This window comes from Artemia franciscana, chromosome 13 (assembly GCF_032884065.1).
Source record: "Artemia franciscana chromosome 13, ASM3288406v1, whole genome shotgun sequence".
Taxonomy (NCBI): Eukaryota; Metazoa; Arthropoda; class Branchiopoda; order Anostraca; family Artemiidae; genus Artemia; species Artemia franciscana.
Window position 1 is genome coordinate 38602860 of NC_088875.1, and position 23220 is coordinate 38626079.

At 33.7% G+C, this 23220-nt stretch overlaps 1 protein-coding gene across 2 annotated transcripts in view; it reads left to right on the forward strand.

Moving 5' to 3' along the window:
• Positions 1–1021: 1021 nt before the first annotated feature.
• Positions 1022–23220, forward strand: part of LOC136034908 (aminoacylase-1A-like) — a 61400-nt gene continuing 39201 nt past the window's right edge. For both annotated transcript variants that reach the window (XM_065716411.1, XM_065716410.1), the window contains exons 1-4: positions 1022–1187; positions 10315–10472; positions 17852–18021; positions 22349–22520. In XM_065716411.1, the coding sequence (XP_065572483.1) occupies positions 10397–10472; positions 17852–18021; positions 22349–22520 (418 nt within the window). In that variant the 5' untranslated portion in view covers positions 1022–1187; positions 10315–10396. The remainder of the gene's footprint in view (positions 1188–10314; positions 10473–17851; positions 18022–22348; positions 22521–23220) is intronic.

A 23220-nucleotide genomic window follows, 5' to 3' on the forward strand; every position in this document is an offset into this window, starting at 1 on the left:
AATTAGTTTATTAGGTATAAATTTTGTTTATTTTTTTTATGTCTTTTAGTTTTACTGCTGATGATGAACACTGTATATGTGCTCTAAATATCCAGTTAATAATTTTATATCTATTCACTGTCAATAAAAAGGTATCATCCCTATCTTGAACTGTTTTACTTTCGCCAGCTATTTTGGGATAAAAAAAAAGATGCTTTCCATGCAGAATATCTTTTTTCCGTTCATTTTTCTTTTTTTAAAGCCAATGGAGTTTCCTTGCTTTTCAAACAAAGGAGCAGTAGGTTTCCTTCATTGGATTTACGGACAAGACGATTCTAATAATAAACTTCCTGGTTCGAACTTAATCGATTCTTAGAAATTATTGGCTATTGTATTTATTTGTATAGGATTTGATCATCTCGTCTCGTACTAGATTACTAGCTACCACTGTCACACGGATTTGACGCATCTTTATTACCTCCACATCGATGTCAACGTTTACATTGAGCAATAAAGATCCTTTATATAATTTCAATAGATTATTTCGGTTAATATGGGCTAGTATTCTTTCTTTACTATATTTTGTAGTTACAACAAGTTTATAACCACACAAACTTCAATTAAAATGAGCCATTAAGCCGCTCTCTATGATGTTCCAGTGTCAGGCTATCTGAGGAGCAAAAAGGAAAAAGATACTATATATGGGCAAAGTTGGCACCAATTTTCTCAGATTAACTGAAAATGAAGTAAAAAATGACGTAAAAATGATGTAAAACTAAATTACAGCTAAGCAATGGGGGGGACTTGGCTCTCGAGGGGGGAGAAATTGGAGTCTGGGAGGGGTGGTTGCCTCCCTGCCCTGTAACCAAGACTAAGACGTCCCTGTAGCACCCCTGACTAAGAGCTTTCTGTTGTAAAATTGAAAAGTTTTTACAGGGAAGTTAAGAAAGCTTCTTCTAAAAATGTTCTTGGCGATCAACACAATTTCAAGTTTAGCTAATTAGAGAATTTTGTTTTAAAAGCGCAGCTCTTTTGCGTCCACATTAGCAACACTGACAATAATTTAAACATGAAAAATATGTGACTTCTGAAAAGCAGGCAAACAACAACAACAAGCAGGCAAAGGAAATAACCTAGCTAAAACTAGAGGCTTTGAAATTGAGTAAAAGTGTAGCAAAGTCTGTTGACGTACCAGGAAAGACTTGTTGGTAAGGAAAATTGATGTCATGAATTTGCCATAAATGGTCTCTATCAGTATTGGATACTGAAAATTCTATAAAAGACAAGTCTTAGCTCTTGAAAAAAGTTTATTTTTCCATAATTTTGGTTTTAGTCCACTTATCATTCACTTTAAATTTTGAAAATATGATTCGGGTGACAGTGTAGAATAGTGCCAGGTACTAATATAAATAAACAAATAAATCTTAAGACAAGTAAAATAAATTAAATATTCAAGTCAGGTTTGAAACAAAAAATGACTGCTAAAAAGAGTTTGACTACTGCCCCCTTCCCCTAGTCCTAGCTGTAAAAATCTATAGCATGTTGTGTTATATGTGCTTTACTGAAAAAAATTACGAATATTTTTTATATATTTAAAACATCAAAAACCAAAACATACAGTCAAATAAAATCTTGAATTGCTAAGTTTCCTGGAATTAAGGTCATTTTACATCAGATATTAAATGTGTTTTCATTAGTTCTTTCAAGTTATCTTGATTAGCATAATGATAATTTTTTGCTTGCTGTTGATGTTATGGAAATCAAAAGACACATATAGTTTTCAACAAAATGCAGTTGGCACAAGAGACTTCAGATTTTTATGGTTAAACTAGGGTGCAGTAGCCAACTCCTGTGTGTAGTTATTTTTGTTTGTTTTAAGTTTGAGTTGACTATTCAATTTAGTTGTACTTGTTTTAAGATTTATATATTCACTTATATTAGCACCTGTTATCTATATAATGGCTATGATTGTTTATTTGATTTCTGTTGGTTGTGGGTTTCATTTATTCTTCAATAATAATTTCTGGTCATTTTTAGTTTGAATTATTATAGGAATTCATTTATGCTGGTATTAATTTTAATATAGCTATTTACTTTTCTTTGAAAAACTTCCTTTTTGGAAAGTCTTTTTAGTGAATAAAAAAAGGTACATTCTTTTTCAGTATTTAGAAAAATGAAGAATTAAAACTATAAATGTAAACCACTGATCATCAACATCTTCATTTAACATGACAAAAAGAACAATGTTGCATGCCTTAACATATATATTGTCTAAAAAAAAACTATGGCTGTAAATTATAAAATTAATATACCTATACCAATATTTATTCCTTAAAGTTTAAAAAAAGATGTTTATTAAAGTCAAAAAAGTGAAAACATTTAAAATCTATTTTGTTTTCAGTAAAATGCAAATTTTGTTCTGGTCTTCAGAAGGCATGGGGTTTGTCAGACCTACTTATGTTAATTTTGTTTGTTTTGACTTTGACTTGGTAATCTATTGTAATTTCTGTTTGTTTTGTGTTTCATTTATTTATTGATAATGCTTTATGGTAGTTTTACACCTGGAAGATTATTCGACTTGATTTCTATTCATTTCTGTTTTAATAGGGCACTTTACTTTTCTTTGAAAAATTTGTTTTGTGGAAAAAGTTTTTTTTCAAAATGATGTTTGTTCATTTTTATTAACATATTTTTTCATTGATAAAAAAATATTTTATATCTTTTTGTTTTTTTTTCTTTAAGAATCCATAGTTTGGCTTGCTATTTGTATGCCAGAGAAACCTTTTCAATAACTTTTAATCCTGTTACAAATACTATTTTTAATTTAATTTTACACCTCCTCAAGTTGACCTGAAAAGTAAAACTTAATATAAGGCTCCAAAATTTCTATCTATGCTCTTTGACAACGTGGATAAATTCACACTCTTTGACTTATATTTAAATTGTAAGAGCAGAAATAGTAATACAGTAGTAGTAGCCCTGAAAGTTCCAAATTAGTACACCCAGTTTTTCTTGATATATTGCTGAGTTGTCTTAAAGGCAACCATACACACAGTGCCTTTGATTTAGCTTCAAAGCAATATTTAGTTCGAAAGTATAATGGGCCAAACTCATAGCTGTTGAGAGTTGACATACCCAATGTCCCTAGAGACATAGTTACTGGACTTTTCTACTATGCTGAACAAATTGGCTGTCTAAAAATTTTGACTGTATGTGTTTGGAAAATGGATAGGCTTGGGAGGATGGCTGCTTGCCCTCCAATCTATTTCAATTCTCAAAAAGGGCACAAGAACCTTTAATGTCCAATCTAATTAGCTCCTTTAAAAGTTTCAATGATAGTTCTATATATTATAGAGTAGTGTTGCCTATGATATTGCTTATATGCCCTTTTGAAAACCTGCTATGATATATGCCCTTTTGAAAACCTGCATGCATATAGTTTTTTTGTTTAATTGAAACTCCCCCTAAACATTCTCTAAAAGTTTCACCTTAATACCCTTAGCATCATTAGTTACAGTAACTGTAGTGATAGCATTAAAAATGTAGACACAGTTCCTTCTGGCTGGTTGAAAATCTGCCATAACTTGCCCTTAAAGGTCTTACTTGGTAATGTATGCTGTTCTTGAGAAATTGCTTTGTCACTTGAAAATATACATGCTCATAGTATGTTTTGATTTAGTTCAACATTGGCCTAAATATTCCTTGCAAGCTTCACCTTAATACTCTTAGCTTGCGTAGTAGCATTAGTAGGAGTGTGCACGTAGTATCTTTGGTTTTTTCAACATCCCCTTCAACACATGCTGAAAGTTTTAACTTAATACCATAAACCATTCCTGATGCATCCTATTGACAATGTATGTGCCAGCAGCAGATCCAGGGAGCGGGGAGCGTGCGCCCCCTTAATGTGGTTGTGGATTTGTGGTTGGGATTGCTTGCTCTGGTTTGAGTTGGGATGAAAGTTATTTTTTTGTAATTGATTTTCAATAGTTGATTTTTAATCAATTTTTAATTATCAAAACGGTTTCTTTTTGCAAACAAAATTGAAGCAAGGTTTTAATCACTTTGTGCAGTCTCTGTTAGTTTTTACTAATGTTGTATACCACCAAAAAGTATTTAGTTAAATTTGGGTTTATCAAGGGAATCTATCCATATTACCACAAAAGCCAACTGGGAGGGGAAAATCTTCATTTCGTAATAACAAGGAGGGGAGATTTAGAATCCTAACTTCTTTAGGCTGTCAAAATATATATCAGGATTGTTCTGTCACAACAGGGCTGAAAAGCTAAATATTTAATACTTTTTATTGTCAAAAATATATTTTCGAGTCTTGCTATGGCACTGAGGCAAATAAATTGATATCATTACTTTTTTTTTTGTACTTTTTTGGCTGTCTGTTGTGGTTTTTTGGGTTTGCTTTTTTGCAAAGCAGGATGGCTTTTACAACATTGTTTTTTTTAGGGGATTTGTATAATAGAAAGTAAATGTATGAGAAGTGCAATATTTATTAATTTAAGTTTTGGATTTTGGTGAGGAAACGGTGACCGCTTTGCGGCCTATTTTCATCTAATTAAAGCTCTGCATTATATGACATGTCACCTCCACTGTTCATCCTAAAAAATTAAAATAAAGGCCAAATTATTTAGGACTTTAATAAAGTTTGTATAAGTATATACTTAAACTAAGCATATGATTCAAAATACTCCTTCCAAGGTCGGAGTAATCATTTCAGAAAAATAAATTTTGAAAGAATTGTTTATAAAAGAAAACAAATAATTATGTGTTTATTTTTTTATCTAGCTGGTATAGATGGGTCTCTGAATTCTCAGTGTGAATCAGTGGAATGGCATCAATTTTTTTTCAAACGTTTACTAATAAAATGTTGATAAAAAATGGAAATTCACACAACTTGAGTTAACCACAGAAACGGAATGCAACTACAATTCAGAATTTTTCATCTTCTCAATACCAACCAGTCACAAAATATAGTTATGTTTTTCTATAGAGGTTGCATATATTTGTCCATAAAATTGTCTAAACTGCTATATATACCCCTGAGGTTATAAATTTTCACATGATAATTCTCTTACTTAATGCTAAATCTGAGTCAAATTTCAAGTTTTAATTTTTGTGCTCCAAAGACGTATCGAGATTTAAACGTTTGAATGGAAGATATGAAAATCTCAAGATTAAAAAAAAATTAGTTAGAAATCTACCACAGCTTGAAATCCTGAGAATTTAAATTACCAATCTATACCTATCAAATACAAAAATAACAACACCTAATTATTTGTTTTTTAAGGAGTATTTCGACTCATATACTTAGTTTAAAGTAAATACCTACATGCATCTTTAAGAAATACTAATGAAGAGCTCTAAACTGACAGGACTCTAGACTGACAGGACTAGGCATTATAAACATTCACCAAAATATTTAGGTAGCCATCGACCGTTTAATAAATAGATATGGCGGGAATGGAAAGAGAGAAATAGACTTAGTTTATATAAGTTTTTTACTGTTTGAAGAGTGGAGAGAAAGAGTCAAACTTTAGCGTAAAGAGCGGGGCGTTGATGAGGAAGCAGCCCCTTTCATATACGAAGTAATTTCTGTTCGTTTTAAGTTTTAATGTCGCCCCTTACTTTCAGTTGAAAAAACTTGTTTTTTTTTATTTAATTTCTGAACGTTTTTGAATCAATGCATGTTTTGATTTTGGTTCTCCGCAGAAGAATAATTAAAACGAAATTTGTTAAAACGAAGTTTTTTTTTGGCTAAATGGCTTTCTCATAATTTTGATCGAATGATTTTGAGAAAAAAAGAGCGGGAGAGGAAGCCTAGTTGCCCTCCAATTTTTTGGTTAATTAAAAAGGCGACTAGAACTTTTAATTTTTTACGAATCTTTTTATTAGTAAAAGAAATACGTAACTTATAAATTAGCTTACGTAAAGAACTTTTTATTCTCATGTTTTTATTACATATATGAGAGGGTTCGCCCCCTCGTCAGTACCTCTCTCTTTACACTAAATCTTAATTTTTTTTCCATATTCATTAAGAATGACCCCTGAATCACAAAAGCCGTAGACTAAATAGAAGAATAAATAAAGCCCCTCACATGGGTAATAATTTCTGTTCGTTTTAAGTTTTAATGCTACTCCTTACTTCCAGCTGAAAAAAACTTTTATATTTATTTTTTCATTGTTTTTTTTTAATAATGCTAGTAAATCCTGCGCTCCCTTCATGGAAATTTTCTTCCCTTATGACAAATTCCTCGATGGAAAGTTCCCCCAGCATATCCCCCTCTTCTCAACCCTTCCCCCAACCAAAAAATCCTCCTGAAAACGCCTGTACACTTCCCAATAACCGTTACTATATGTAAGCACTGGTCAAAGTTTGTAACTTGTAGCCCCTCCCACGGGGACTGTGGGAGAGTAGGTCGTCCCCAAAGACATAGTTATAAGGTTTTTCGACTATGCTGAATAAAATGGCTATCTCAGAATTTTGATCCGTTGACTTGGGAAAATAATTAGCGTGGGAGGGGGCCTAGGTGCCCTCCAATTTTTTGGTCACTTAAAAAGGGCATTAGAACTTTTCATTTCCGTTAGAATGAGCCCTCTCGCAACATTCTAGTACAACTGGGTCGATACGATCACCCCTGGGAAAAAACAACAACAAATAAACACGTATCCGTGATCTGCCTTCTGGCAAAAAATACAAAATTCCACATTTTTGTAGATAGGAGCTTGAAACTTCTACAGTAGGGTTCTCTGATACGCTGAATCTGATGGTGTAATTTTCGTTAAGATTCTATGACTTTTAGGGGGTGTTTCCCCCTATTTTCTAAAATAAGGCACATTTTTTCAGTTTCGTAACTTTTGATGGATAAGACTAAACTTGATTAAACTTATATATTTAAAATCAACATTAAAATGCGATTCTTTTGATGTAGCTATTGGTATCAAAATTTTATTTTTTAGGGTTTTGGTTACTGTTGAGCCGGGTCGCTCCTTACTCAGGCATATAACTTGACTTACTTAATTTTCCTGCTGACCTGGCGCCATGTTCGAGAGAGCAGTCACTATCCTTATCTAGTAAACCCGGCCTTGCGCTGGCGTCGGTGTATCTTCAGGTCTTATGCTTGCCTTAGTTAGAAAAGGATGTAGACAGTCGGACCATCTTGCTCTTGAGTGAGCACGTGGTCGTTTCCCTCCATCGACCACAGGGTTAAAATCATCTCCGTGAACTTACTTCTAAGAAATTCACCTCAGATTGGCCCCATAGTTGCTCCCTATGGATACTCGTTACCAGATGAGTCAGCCAAGCTCGAGAGATGGAACGATCACTTCTTCACCCTTCTTAACTCCGAAGTTGCCCCATATCCTTACCCCGATCTCATAAGAGCTGCGTGGCTTGCGCCTACGATTCTACTTGGTATTAATGACGAAGAGCCTTTGTCCCTCGACAAAATAAATAGATCTAAGAAGAGAGTAAAAAATAACCGCACGCCTAGTTTTCGATTTTAAAACTTGGCGGTCAAAAGTAAAACCAAAGTAGTGAAACAGAGTATGAGGCTCAGTTCGTCGTTCTAAAGAACTTCATACTAAAAACCAAGAACGGCATTTCGAAGGACGGCTTATAAGCGCAAAGTAAAACCGAACGGCGAAAACGAACGGCTTATTAGTAAAACCGAGGATTGGATTTCTGTAGAACGATGAAAACAAACGCAGCTAATGTATGCGAAAAGTCACAACAAGTCCATTGGAACTTCACAATAGCAAGACAAAATGATTTTACAATAGCTCAGAGAGCGGAAATTTTCTATGAACTAAGAGATGTCCTATCGTCTCTCAAAACAAGTTATTTCAAGGTTATCTCTGTGTGGGATTGCAAATAGAAAGTTTTCAAGCTGAAAATAAGGCTAATTTTATGAAAAAGTGAAGTCTAACGGCTTTCCAGCATGTAGAATAAAGCCTCATATCCCTTTGCCATAAATAAATCAATTTGAAAAAAGGTTAAAAAAGGAAGGCGTCCGTATGCGATGTCCTGTGACAATCACAAACGGCTTCGGTAAAAAACATGGGAATTTTTAACATGGGAATAGGGTCCCTAGGAAACACCACGTAGGTAAACCATGTAGCATCGAATTATAAAGGGAGTAGTCAATCCGATCTTGTCTCAGTTAAAGATAGGAACTGGGCTAGTAATGACACCATAGGCACTTTAAAGACATACATAACCAGTAGTCCTTACTTCCCTTAATGATTTAAGTTGAACGGCGACAACCTCAAGACGCAGTTGTTATTAATAAGACTTGTTAGAGTCCGTTAGTCAAGCGGGGAAGTCCCCTTTGTAACTCAGGGGGACACGCGCGTGGGTGTTGCCATTGTTCCAAGGACTGAGGAAGGGAGTAATTACCAAATCTGGAACCATAGTTGTTTGACCTTGGCACTATTTTAAACAAAATGGCCATCCCCAAATTTTGGTTGGAAGTAGTTGGGGGAAAAAGGCAAGGGTTTGGGGCTGGTTGTCCCCCCATCAGTTTTGAATCTTAAAGAGGGAACTAGAACTTCCGATGTCAAATCGAATAAAGCTCCTCCAAAATTTATTTAACTACCCCTTCCATGAAAACTGTATATAACCCTGGGGCATAACTTGGAACCTTTGCCCCGGGCTTTGGGGAGTTGTGTTAACCGTGGGGGCTTTGTTATATGATGTTTGGATTATTTTTGAACAAAATTCCTGTCTTAAAATTTTGATGAGATTCATCTGGGGAGAAGAGTACGTGGGGGGGGGGTAGTTGCCCTCCGATCAATTTGACTCTTAAAAAGTTAGCTAGAACTTTTTTTCAATCAAATAACCCTCGTCCAAAGTTTATACGACTAGTTCTTCCATGAAGACCTTATAAACCCACGGGGTATAAGTTACAACCCTTGCCCCCAGGCTCTGAGGGGGGGGGGGAGGTGTCAACCTCGGAAGCATTATAATATGATCTTTGGACTATTTTGAATAAAATGGCTATCTCAAAGTTTAGATCAGATATATTTGGAGGAAATGGGGCGTAAGGGGGGGGGACTAGTTATCCTCTGATGACTTTCGACTTAAAACGGGCACTATATGATCATTTTCAATCGAATGAGCCTACTTTGAAGTTTATATGACTGCCCTTTCCACAAAAGCTTATACGTTAACAATGGGTAACCAGCATAACTTATAGCCCTTGCTCTGAGGGCTTCTGGGCTGCCATCCCCTCACGGGGCGGATGTCAAATTTTCAATTTTGCTGAACAAAATGGCTAGTCTCAAAATTTTGATCGAATGTGTCTGGGGAAATGGTGGGCGTGGGAGGGGGGCTGGATGCTCTCTAATCAGTTCCCTTTTGGAGTTAAAAAGGGCACTGAATTTTCAATATCCAATCGAATGAGCTCCTCTAATAACTTCTAGCTCCTCTCGGTCAAATAGTAACCGAAACTAAAAAAAAGTAATTACGATAGGGGTAATATTCTAAGGGAAGGGGCTGGGAAAGATTTTCCACAGGGAAAGGGGAGATGAATTTTCTACAGGGAGATTTTTTTGTAAGGAGGAACTTTCTAGGAAACATGTTACAGGTTGGGGAGGAGAGGCAAAGGGATATCCTGGCATGATTTGAAAAAAAACAGCCAGAAGTTAAGTGAGAAAACAAGGATTTTTTTCCAATGAAAGCGAGGAGCAACATTAAAACTTGAAACGGTCATAAATTATTCTGTATTTGAGGGTATTGCCCCTTCCTCAACCCTGAATCTTTACGTTAAAGTTTGAATTTATGTCCTGGTTTTTTAAGATACACTACTAAAACAGAAGATCCGTTGATTTTGAATGAGAAGGATCTTTAAAGAAATTTAAGACTTGAGCGTAAAGAGCAAGGTTTGAGGAAAGGGCGATCCCCCTCATATACAAAATAATTTCTGTTCGTTTCATGTTTCAATCTTGCTCCATATTTTCACTTGAAAAAAACATTGTTCTTTATTTATTTAATACATAGAAGGATAGAACAATCCATTAAAATACCTGATGTAGTCCTATATTTAGTGAGAAGGTCGTTTTGACTCCCGAACATATACAAAGCGGGGAAATCCTTTGTATGCATAGCGTGCATTATATTTGATCCGCAAGTTATTGCGGTATTAATCAATTATAGTAATATTGCAAAACACCGAGAAAATTTAGTCTATCAATGACAGGTCATGTTTTTCGATTGTTTTTCATTCTTACTTAGTTCATGTCGTTGCTTATCTTAATTGAGAAACTAATGTTTATCTAAAGTTGTTTACATTGATTTGTTTTTATCTTCCCAATTTCTTTTTTTAGTTTTTAGAAACTGAAGTGCTCGCATTAGTCTGTTGAATGGTCTGGGTTGCGTTTCTACCTTGGAACGCTACACATTTGAGAAATGTCTGAAGAAAGAAGTGTCAGCCTTTTTCGGGATTACCTTCGAATTAAAACTGTTCATCCAACACCGGATTACGGTGCGTATTATTTTCTTTAGTTTATCCGTTTTTTAGTTAGTAATATTATAAATTATAAGGGTACTTCTGTATTAAGCAGAACGCACTCGAGAAAACTGCTCTGTTGCATATGGACCGTCTTATAGTCGTCTATATCCATTGACAATTAGCTTTAGCTCAAGGAAGCGACTGTGTTTTAGTTTTTGGTATTTGGTTAGGTTAGGTATTTAATAGAATGCGTTCTGGGTGGCCTATTTTCCATAATTCTTTGTCGTAGTTTACATAATTGTGCTACTAAAGTATTATATTTTCATCATATTTTGGTATATTTCATTACGATTGATCTAACTTCACTTTTTGAGTGTGTTCTGGATTCTATGGAAGTACCATTATAAGGATCACTGTGTACATTTTTATGGCAAGTATTTAAAAATTCTCCCGTGGAACTTCTCTTGAATCACAGTGCATAAAATTACATCTCATCTTCACAGCGCAATCAGATCTAAATATCTAAAAACTCAGGAGATGCAAAAAAGTAAGCAGTGTCTTATTTAACTCCAACCAATTTTGAATCATACCTACACACTTGGGAATAGAATGGAATTACCCCCCCTTTCTCCACTTCCCGAAGGTTTTTATGAAAGATCCAATATTGGGGAATACCCGAAATTTTTAAGCTCTCTCTCTTTTGGAATAAACTCTATAAGAACTGCATTTCTGTACTTCAGAGACTCAAGTTCAAACAGTGGGGAACAGCGGTACAATAGAAGGAAGGGCGGGGTAATTGTCTCTCCCCTGGTTTACATAAAGAAAAAAATAAAATAAAGGAGATAGCTACGAACATAAATGGCAATTACAGCAATGTTCAGTATCCATAACATTATTGCTGTCCGGCAAATTTTAGCATTATCAGCTGTGTCACCCAAGTCTTTCTATGCAGTTGTTCTTTAGTCTTTTTATATATTTATATTATATTTATATAGATATTTATATACAATATATACATATGCATATCTATACTATATATATATATATATATATATATATATATATATATATATATATATATATATATATATATATATATATATATATATATATATATATATATATATATATATATATATAGTATAAATATGTAAATTATATTTATATTTATACTATATATATATACTATATATACTTATACTATATAAAAATAATATATATATATATATATATTTATATATATATATATAATATATATTATATTATATATTCTATAATTATATATTCTATAATATATATTCTATAATTCTATTCTATAATCAAACAGTTCGTGGTAACGAACTGTAGTAAGGAGCGACCCGGCTCAATAGTAAACGAAACTCTACAAAACGGAATTTTGATGCTAAAATACACATCAAAAGAATCGGATTTTTATGCTAATTTTAAATATATAAGTTTCATCAAATTTAATCTTTGTCATCAAAAGTTACGAGCCTGAGAAAATTTGCCTTATTTTGGAAAATAGGGGGAAACAACCCCTAAAAGTCATAGAATCTTAACGAAAATCACACCATCGCATTCGGCGCTTCTGAGAACCCTATATCAAAAATTTCAAGCTCCTATCTACAAAAATGTGGAATTTCGTATTTTTTGCCAGAAGACAAATCACGGGTGCGTGTTTATTTGTTTGTTTGTTTTTTTTTCCCCAGGGGTCATCGTATCGACCAAGTGGTCCTAGAATGTCGCAAGAGGGCTCATTCTAGCGGAAATGAAAAGTACTAGTACCCTTTTTAAGTGACCAAAAAATTGGAGGGCACCTAGGCCCCCTCCCACACTAATTTTTTATCCAAAGTCAACGGATCAAAATTTTGAGATAGCCATTTTTTCCGCATAGTCATAAACCGCAATAACTATGTCTTTGGGAATGACTTACTCCCCCACAGTCCCTGGGGGAGGGGCTGCAAGTTACAAGCTTCAACCAGTGTTTACATATAATAATGGTTATTGGTAAGTGTACAGACTTTTCAGGGGGATTTGTTTTTGGTTTTGGGGGTGGGGTTGTGGGTTTGAGGGGAGGGGGCTATGTGGGAGGATCTTTCCGTGGAGAAATATGTCATGGGGGAACAGAAATTCAATGAAAAGGGCGCAGGATTTTCTAAAATTACTATAAAAAAATAATGAAAAAATAAACATGAAAAGTTTTTCCAATTCAAAGTAAGGAGTAGCATTGAAACTTAAAACGAACAGAGATTATTACGCATATGAGGGGTTCTAAAAATACTTTAGCATAAAGAGCGAGGTATGTAGGAGGAGATAAATACCTCGCTCTTTATGCTATAGTGTTTTTAGTAATTTCAACTATTAATTCTACGGCCTTTCTGATTCAGGGGTCATTCTTAAAGAATTGGGACAAAACTTACGATTTAGTGTAAAGAGCGAGGTATTAACGAGGGTACAAACCCCCTCATATACATAACGAAAATTTAAGAATATAAAAGTTTGTTACGTAAGTTAATTCTTAAGTCACGTATATTTTTTACTAATAAAAACATTCGTTGAAAATTAAAATTTATAGTTGCCTTTTTATGTAACCGAAAAATTGCAGGGCAACTAGGCCTCTTTCCTTACCCTTTATCTCTCAAAATTGTCTGATCAAAACTAATAGAAAGCCATTTAGCCAAAAAAGGAATTAATATGCAAATTTCATTTTAATAATTGATGTGTGGAGAACCAAAATCAAACATGCATTAATTCAAAAACATTCAGAAATTACATAAAAAAAACTAGTTTTTTTAACTGAAAGTAAGGAGCGACATTAAAACTTAAAACGAACAGAAATTACTCCGTATATGAAATGGGTTGTCCCCTCCGCAATCCCTCGCTCTTTACGCTAAAGTTTGGCTCTTTGCCACAATTCCGTTTTTTAAAACAATTAAAAGCTTTAGCGTAAAGAGCGAAGGATTGCGGTGGGGACAACCCATTTCATATACGGAGTAATTTCTGTTCGTTTTAAGTTTTAATGTCGCTCATTACTTTCAGTTAAAAAAACTAGTTTTTTTTTTATGTAATTCTATTATAGAATTCTATTATTCTATTATTCTATAATTCTATTATATAATTCTAATTATGTATTCTATAATTATATATTCTATATTATATTATACTATATATTATATAGTATATATATATATATATATATATATATATATATATATATATATATATATATATATATATATATATATATATATATATATATATATATATATATATATATATATATATATAGATATACTAGCTGTTGGGGAGGCGCTTCGCCCCCCCCCCCCCCAAGCCCCTCCGCGCGCGAAAGTCGTTACGCGCCTTATTAGTTACGCGCCATTGTAGTTGTGTCCCTGTGTCCCACCTGTGAAAAGATATATATATATATATATATATATATATATATATATATATATATATATATATATATATATACGTAAAAACATTACGTAGTTTTAACTACGTAAAACATACGAATATACAACATTCTTCGCTGCCCCATTGTCTGTGCATATAAATAGATTGTCAGGTTTACTGACTCTTGAACATGCAACATATAATTGTCCATGGGAAAAACAATCCGTATTCAGATCTATACCTCATTATTCTAATGATGTGTCCCTGTGTCCCGGTCGTCATTTATATTCCCTGTGTCCCGGTCTTCATTTGTGTCCCGGTGTCCCAGTTTGTAATTTCTCTTTGAGTGTCACGGTCGTCATTTATATTCCCTGTGTCCCGGTCGTCATTTGTGTCCCGGTGTCCCGGTCTGTAATTTCTATTCGAACAATCCCTGTGTCACGGTCGTCATTTATATATCCCGCCTGTGCCCCCGGCGTCCCCGTTGTAGTTGTGTCCCTGTGTCCCGATCGTCATTTATATTCACTGTGTCCCGGTCGTGATTTGTGTCCGGGTGTCCCAGTCTGTAATTTCTCTTTGAGGTTCCCGGTCGTCATTTATAATCCCTGTGTCCCGGTCGTCATTTGTGTCCCGGTATGTAATTTCATCAGTTGACAAACATGACGTCAGTCGACAAACAACTTCATGACACATACAGCTCAATCCTTATAATGACGTCAGTCGACAAACATGACGTCACTCGACACACACACAGACAACTTATTTATATATATATATATATATATATATATATATATATATATATATATATATATATATATATATATATATTATAAACATATTTATATTATATTTATATTTTGCTTATAGTTTTCTCCATTATGGATTAGACTGTTTTAACCAGTCGTTGCATAATTATTCATGGAGTTAATTTTTCCCAAATGTATGTCCCTTGTTATGCATTTTTCCATTTGCGTTCCCTTATTTACCTGAGTTTTTGAAAAAAATATCATTTCGTCCACCTTGACATAAGTACTCGGCCACTAGCTTTTTTGAATTTATTTTGGTATAATCTGACATCAACAGCCAAGGTCCTTTTTTGTTTACTTTCAAGTCTTCTCATCGTTTTGCTTTTCGTCGGTGGTGGACAAGCCACTGTGGGATTTCCCCAATACGGCTGTGATAATTAAAGTGTGACGTATGCTATTTTTGAAACCTTTCAGGAGAGCCAAGAAACGGAAAAAAAGTTTGTCGGTTGTGGTTGCTCTGAAGGATGAGGCTAATGGGGACAAAGGAAACATATTCTAAAGCAATTTTTTATAGTCTTTTTATCAACTTTTATAGTGGTATAAATTAAATTTAAGTATTCCGAGCGAATTCAAAACTATTCAATTTTGTCGCGTATATCTACTCTTTCCTTGAAAAAAGGAGACAAATGGCAGGTCCCCATGTTATAGCTCCCTAAGATAATCCTCTTCTGCCATTCTGAATTGCAACAAGAGACTTCGTTTACCTATGAGACATACATAAGTCATTTTTGATGAAAATGGTACATGTCACACGTTTAATTATCACAGCCGAATATTGCCAATCTCTGCCAGAAAAGCCAGATGAGAGCGTATCATTTTAATTTTATTGCTATAGAAGTACTAATAAATGCTCACGCTAAAAAAATACAAACTATTTGTGTGTACATTATTCGGTGTTTTTATTCTAGAACACACGTAAATTAATTTAATGAACAACGCAATTTTCATCTACTGTCTGGCTTCATTTTACAGAAATATGAAAATGGTGAATATAACATTAATAACTGTATTATATTTCAATGGTTTTAAGCCAAACACAAGAAAATTATAGATATTACATTAATTAAAAAAAAAATAAATAAATTCGAGTTTGCCAGAGAAATTGAACTAGTTAAAATATATCGACTAATTATTTGACTTAATAGTCGACTAATTAAAATATACTAAACTAACGGAATGGAATATAGGCTTTTTGTAAAATTACCAAACGGTACTGTATAACTGGATGAAGTTTATAAAATAAATAAATCAACCATTTTTTCCAGGGCTATGGAGTAGGAGTCGTGGAGTCAGATTGTTGGTAGATTTCTGCTGAATGGAGCCGGAGTTACAGATATAATTTAAGACCCTTTCTAGTCAGCGTTATGGAAACCCATAAAGGCTGGGGTCAAACCAAATACTCTTCAAAAAGTGGCAATAATAAACAAAATTAATATTGTAGGCTAATTATAGTGGATGTTTTAAAACTAAAAAATGTATTTAAGAGGACCCTTGTAAATTGAATTCTCCTGTAAATTAGCAGGAATGTTGGAATCGTAAAAATCAGAGTTCTTACTTCTTTGAAGAAAATGATAGGAGTCAAAGCTGGAGTCAGGGCAATGATGTTTTAAGCTTCAGGAATTGAAGTCGGTGGTAAAGTCGACCGACTCTACTGCCCTGATTTATTCAAACTAGAAATGATATTTCTTAACATATAGTGCTAACGATTGTTTGGCCTTGGAAACTTACCTTGTCGGGCCTAATGATACAATGACAATATACCTCAAATACAATAAACAACTCACTAGAAAAACAGAGAGTATACAATAGAAAACAGAAAACATGCTATTTAAATATAAATAAGCTTAAAGTAATCATAAACAGAGAAGACTGAGAAAATCTGTACAACATGGTATCAAGAAAGAAAAACAAATAAAAATATTATTTTGTAATCTATATATATAAAAATAAGTTGTCTGTGGATGTGTGGGTCTGTCTGTCGGGTGACGTCATGTTTGTGTGTCGACTGACGTCATGTTTTCAACTGACGAAATTACAGACCGGGACATCGGGACACAAATGACGACCAGGACAACGGCATATAGGGAATATAAATGACGACACTCAAAGAGAAAGCGACCGGGACAAAAGGAATGTTCGATTAGCAATCACCATCAATAAAGCACCGGGACACAAATGACGACCGGGACACAGGGAGTATAAATGACGACCAGGACATAAGTAAAAAAAAACTAAAAAGACTAAAAAAAAGGTAAAAACTACAAAAAAAACTAAAAAGAAAAAAAGACTAAAAACTAATAAAAAAGCTAAAAAACTAAAAAAACTAAAAAAGAAAAAAAATAAAAAAGGAAAAAAATGAAAAAAAAAAGGAGAAAAACAAAACTAAAAAAAACGAATGTATATACAGACCGGGACACCGGGATACAAATGACGACCGGGACACAGGGAATATAAATGACGACCGGGACACAGGGACACAAGTACAACGGGGACGCCGGGGGGCACAGGGGGATATAAATGACGACCGGGACACAAGGAATATAAATGACGCCTGGGACACTCAAAGAGAAATCACAGACTGGGACACCGGGACACAAATGACGACCGGGACACAGGGAATATAAATGACGACCGGGACACAGGGACACAACTACAAAGGGGACGCCGGGGGGCACAGGGGGATATATAAATGACGACGGCGACACAGGGAATGGTCGATTAGCAATCATCATCAACAAAGCTCAAGGGCAATCATTAGAATCATGAGGTATAGATCTGAATACGGATTGTTTTCCCATGGACCATTATATGTTGCATGTTCAAGAGTCGGTAAACCTGGCAATCTATTTATATGCACAGACAATGGGACAGCAAAGAATGTTGTATATTCGCAAGTTTTACGTAGTTAAAAACATATATATATATATATATATATATATATATATATATATATATATATATATATATATATATATATATATATATATATATATATATATATATATCTATATTCACAGGTGGGACATAGGGACACAACTACAATGGCGCGTAACTAATATGGCGCGTAACGACTTACGTGCGCGGGGGGGCTTGGGGGGGGGCTCGAAGCGCCCCCACCAACTAGATGTTGGGGTAGCGCGAAGCGCCACCCCAACAGCTAGTATTTTACTAAATGTTTATAATTGTAAGTAATTTTGTTTCTAGATTCTGCTATTAAGTTTCTATCAGGAATTGCTGAAGAAATTGGGTTGCCAACTCATGTAATATATGCTGCTCCTGGGAAGCCTATTCTGCTAGCAACCTGGACTGGTCAAAAACCGGAATTAGGAACAATTTTGCTAAATTCTCATACAGATGTTGTCCCAGTTGAGTTAGTAAGTGTGTTATTTGTTGTTATTTTTAGTGGATATTTATGTAAAGTTTGTCTATTAAAAATAAAAGCAGCTCGCGCAATAAAATAAATTCGAGCAGTTGCTGTATTTACCTAGCAGGTTACCTACCAAATTCGGTTCTACATATCAGAAATGGGTTAAAAACCTAATTTAAGCTAGCCTAAACCAACCTAACCTCGTCTAACCGAACCTAATCTAACCTAATGTATCATCGTCAAACCTTGCATTAAATTGAAAAAATTGACTTGCAACGCTGTTAAATCCAAGAAGAAAAAAGTATTTCGGACATTCACCGGTGAATATCGACATTAACCAATTTGCGGACATTCATCGTAACACACACACACACATTTATATATATATATATATATATATATATATATATATATATTTATATAGGAAACAAGATATATTACCATTTAAATTCGCCGAAAGCCGACGCACCAGGTCGACTGGTGTCTGATGTCGGCTTAATCTAGGAAATACTTTTGTTTAAAGGATAATCATCATTTTCTATCACAAAACCAAAAAGTTGAAAATGATATCGTCGTAGGATGCTCAAATTGATGAATATAGCTTAAGTGAGGTTGTATGTTCCTTGTGACACTTGCGATTTTGCAACAAACTTACAACTGTAGCTTGGATCGAAAGGACAAGATACTTACATCATTGGCTTCATTAATTACAGATCTGAACAGATAATTCAGATTAGATAGATCAGAAAACAGATAGTTCAGTTAGATAGTTTATTAGTCTAGCAAATGTCTAAGTTTATACATTGAATCAATTGCCTTGCCTGACGCTCATTGCAGAAACGCCCCATTTTGACTTTAGACCCTTGTTTGCCTCTGATTCTAGGCGAAATCTACCTTGGTCCTACTGCCCTTGCAATGATGATCCAGTATATTTTCCAACTATCAAATATATCGGAAAACTTTCCAATATATTTACCACTAGCAAATATCTTTGATGATTTTCCAATATATTTTGCAAATCCAAGCGTGATTAACAGTGAAGCCTCCGAAAGAAACTGCCCTAGCAATGATGATGCATGGACGGTTAATAGATAAACATATCTATTAACAAATGAACTAACCTCATTTTTATACAATTCCTATAAGGGGGGAATTAATGCCAGGTTTTTCTTCTCACTCAATTGGACTATCTGTTTTGGCTATTTCTACAATTATCCATGGCTTGATGTCCACAACTATTCCATTTTAATTCAAAAATCATTTCTATATTCTAACATCTGCCATATTCTGTATTCTGGTATCTGCCAGAGCTGGATGTTCCTTCGAATGTCGTTTTGACAGTGATCTAAATTTTTCAGTTTACTCCAATTTACTAAATTACTAAATTTACTTCAATTTACTTCAATAAGGATTTTTACAATCTTGCTATTGTTTTGTCATAATTAACGTTATCTTCTATTTTGTCTTATAAGCTACTGACATTTTGTTTTTTATATAATCAACTGATAACCTTAAGAGAAAAATTTAGGGGGGGGGGTGGTGGAAGAAGCAAATAGCTATCCCATGCAATCATTGGTTTCAGATCTATCTGTTCACATCTGACAGATTCTGTATTCTGGCATTTGCCAGAGCTGGGATGTTCCTTCGAATGTCGTTTTGACAGTGATCTAAATTTTTTCAATTTACTCCAATTTACTTCAATAATACTTGAATAGGGATTTTTACAATCTTGCTTTGTTTTGTCATAATTAATGTTATCTTCTATTGTGTCTTATAAGCTACTGACATTTTGTTTTTTATATAATCAACTGGTAACCTTGAGAGAAAAATTTAGGGGGGGGGGAAAGCCAATAGCTATCCCATGCAATCATTGGTTTCAGATCTATCTGTTCACATCTGACAGATTCTGTATTCTGGCATTTGCCAGAGCTGGGATGTTCCTTCGAATGTCGTTTTGACAGTGATCTAAATTTTTTCAATTTACTCCAATTTACTAAATTTACTTCAATTTACTTCAATAATACTTGAATAGGGATTTTTACAATCTTGCTTTGTTTTGTCATAATTAATGTTATCTTCTATTGTGTCTTATAAGCTACTGACATTTTGTTTTTTATATAATCAACTGGTAACCTTGAGAGAAAAATTTAGGGGGGGGGATGGAAAAAGCCAATAGCTATCCCATGCAATCATTGGTTTCAGATCCGTCCGTTCACATCTGCCAGATTCTATATTGTGGTATCTACCAGAGCTGGGATGTTCCTTCGAATGTTGTTTAGACACTGATCTGAAAATGTTTTCAAAATTCGGGAAAAAATTTCCCGAAATTCGGGGAAAATTCGGGAAAAAATTCATATTTTAATGAATTTTCATCGTATTTTTCTATCTAAAACATTAAATTGATATATAGTGTATAGGTAAAACTCGAATGATGGCAAAATTATAGTCTTAATTTGAAGTTGGCTTTTATGTTACTGAAATCTCCTTAAAGTAGAAAAATAGAAAGCCGTTAGTTTTGGGTAAAGATTTTTTCTCATGGAATGTGTGACTATTCCTTTGATGCTGGAAGAATCATTAAACGTATTCGGATTTTACACCAGGCTCAAAACTTGCTCAAAAAGCTTTCAAAACTTAAACCTACTGTAAAGTTTGAGCACTAAGGATTTCAGGAAAATGAAATTTGTTAAATTTGTTGAATTTGCTAAATCGAAACTTACAGAACCATATACATCTTTACAAACTAACAACTGGCGGCAACTTAATTTTTAACAAAAATACTTCCATATGCAGTTTTGCAGTTTTGCAGTTTTTGGCAGTAGTGGGTGCCGAACTAAAGAAAATAACTGAGCGAAACATGGGTAAAAACAGCCAAAAACTAGCTAAAACACATGGCACCATGTTTTGACTTTTAGAAACTACGTACACCAGATGGCGAGAGCCAAGCGTAACGAAAGCTTGTAAGTCGTGGCAGAACTATATCGAGCGTTTTTGGGACTGTGCCCCGGATGGTCGAACTAAGCGACCATATGGTACCAAATGGCAAAAAGCGGGAAAACCGTCGATATAATTTTCTCTGGGGATCAATGGATTGCTAATCTTTGTGTTATTATGGACAAAATTTGTCGTCAAATATTTTATATTGATAAGTTATCCTTATTAGTTTTCACGGTTCAACGTGGCAACAATGACGAAAATAGATTCTGTCCTAAGAAATTCATAATTTTATACACCAAAAGAAATTTTTTGAAAGTCGTGGTTTTCAGGAAACTAAGATAAGTCTAGGTATCAAAAATTTCTTTTTTTGGATGTCCTTTATGCTTTAAGCTTTCTATCATTCATAAGTAATAATACTTATATTCTTTCCTTCTTTCATCTTTGTCAATTTGCTGGGTTTTTTTTTGAATACTCAGGTTTTATTCAAAATCAACTCTTTAATGAATCTTAGTCTATTTTATCATATTTAATGAATTTTTAATGAATTATTTATTCATTAAATTATTCATTTAAATTCATTAAATTTATTAAATTTAAATTTATTAAAAAAATTTATTCATTAATTCATTAAATTTATTCATTTAAATTATTTATTCATTTATTTTTTATTTATTCATGAATTTTTAATGGTTTATTTAATGATTTTATATGAATTTTAATGAATTAATTTAATGAATTTAATCAATTTTATCATGTTTAATGAATCTTAATCTATTTTTATCAGTGCCATTTGATTTTGTTCAAAGTTCAAAGTTTTGTCTTTTGTACTCCTAACTTGCATTAACACGATATCATTTGTGTCTACCAGACCCCTTTTAGACCAGTTCTGGTCTCTGCCAAATTTTAGAATTGAACATCTTATTGTTCCATCATTTGCATATACGGCAAATACATTTGAATGTAGTTCTTAGTTTAATATTATATTTACTACATTTTATTTTTATTTTATTTTCTGTATTTAGAATATAATTATAGTCTCATGCATTGCAGCGTAATATTAGCAGTCTACAAGACCTAACAAATAATATGTTGTATGATACTCATTTTGAATTCGCTGGTAATTTATCTGCTTGAACCCTCACTTAATTAAAAAATTGTTTCAAGCCCTAAACATAAAATGTAGTTGAGAGTATAACTAGGGAAGAAAAGAAGAAAAAAGGACAAAATGAAAATAATCAAAAAATTATATTTATGTTACAGAAAATTATATATGCTTACTTGGATTTTCTTTTTGTGTAACTTTACTTGGAAACTATCGTAATTACTTGTCAAGTGTTCATTTGTAAGGCCCTGCGGCTTTAATAAACCTATTTGTCTTTTTATCTGTAGTACTAATCTAGGATTCTTGGAAGTATGACCCATTCGAAGGACATAAAACTGAGAACGGGGATATTTATGGGAGAGGTACCCAGGATATGAAGTGCTGTTCTATTCAGTATCTGGAAGCGATTCGAGAGCTCAAAAAACGAGGATTTGTGCCATACAGGACGATACATTTGACCTTTGTGCCTGGTAGGTGTAAATTGGCAATAAGCATAGATATATTAATTTATGATATGGTAAGTGTCTTTAACTCGAGAGAAAACTCATTCATAGGAAACCTTTTTTATTTATATATACTAACACACCAAAGGTATTAATCCAACTAACAAGCCCAAACAGTTCAGATGGTAGAGTTGATATTAAGCTGTTTTTCCCGTTGGTAAGGATTAAATGTGATGAACGGAATTCTTTTTGGGCAAAATTTGGGTTTATGGGAGAAAAATTGAAGTTTCTATTGGTTTCATTTTCTTTTGATTTTATTTTCGGTTTGTTTTCATTTCTATTATAAAGTTTCTTTTTCTATTGGGGTTTGAAGGATACCAGACAAGACTTTGTTTCAGTCATTAATATTGATTACTATTGTTACCACCATTCTTGATAGATATAGATGGCGGTTATTTACTTGCTCGTGTATTGCAATGATTTTTCTATATTATCTGATATCAGGTAACGAATATCACGTTCAGTGGCTATATTTGCATTATATTAGTGTCACGTTTTTATTAATGCGGACTGTGAGGTTTTAATTTTGATTAAAATTTAGCTTACCAATTTTAATTACTTTTCTTCTTGGATGAGAATCAGATTTGAATATGCCGTAATTATGCCTTTTAAGGAATGGAATTATTGAGACTCTTGTTGATTTGAGTCACCCCACACAACACTTAAA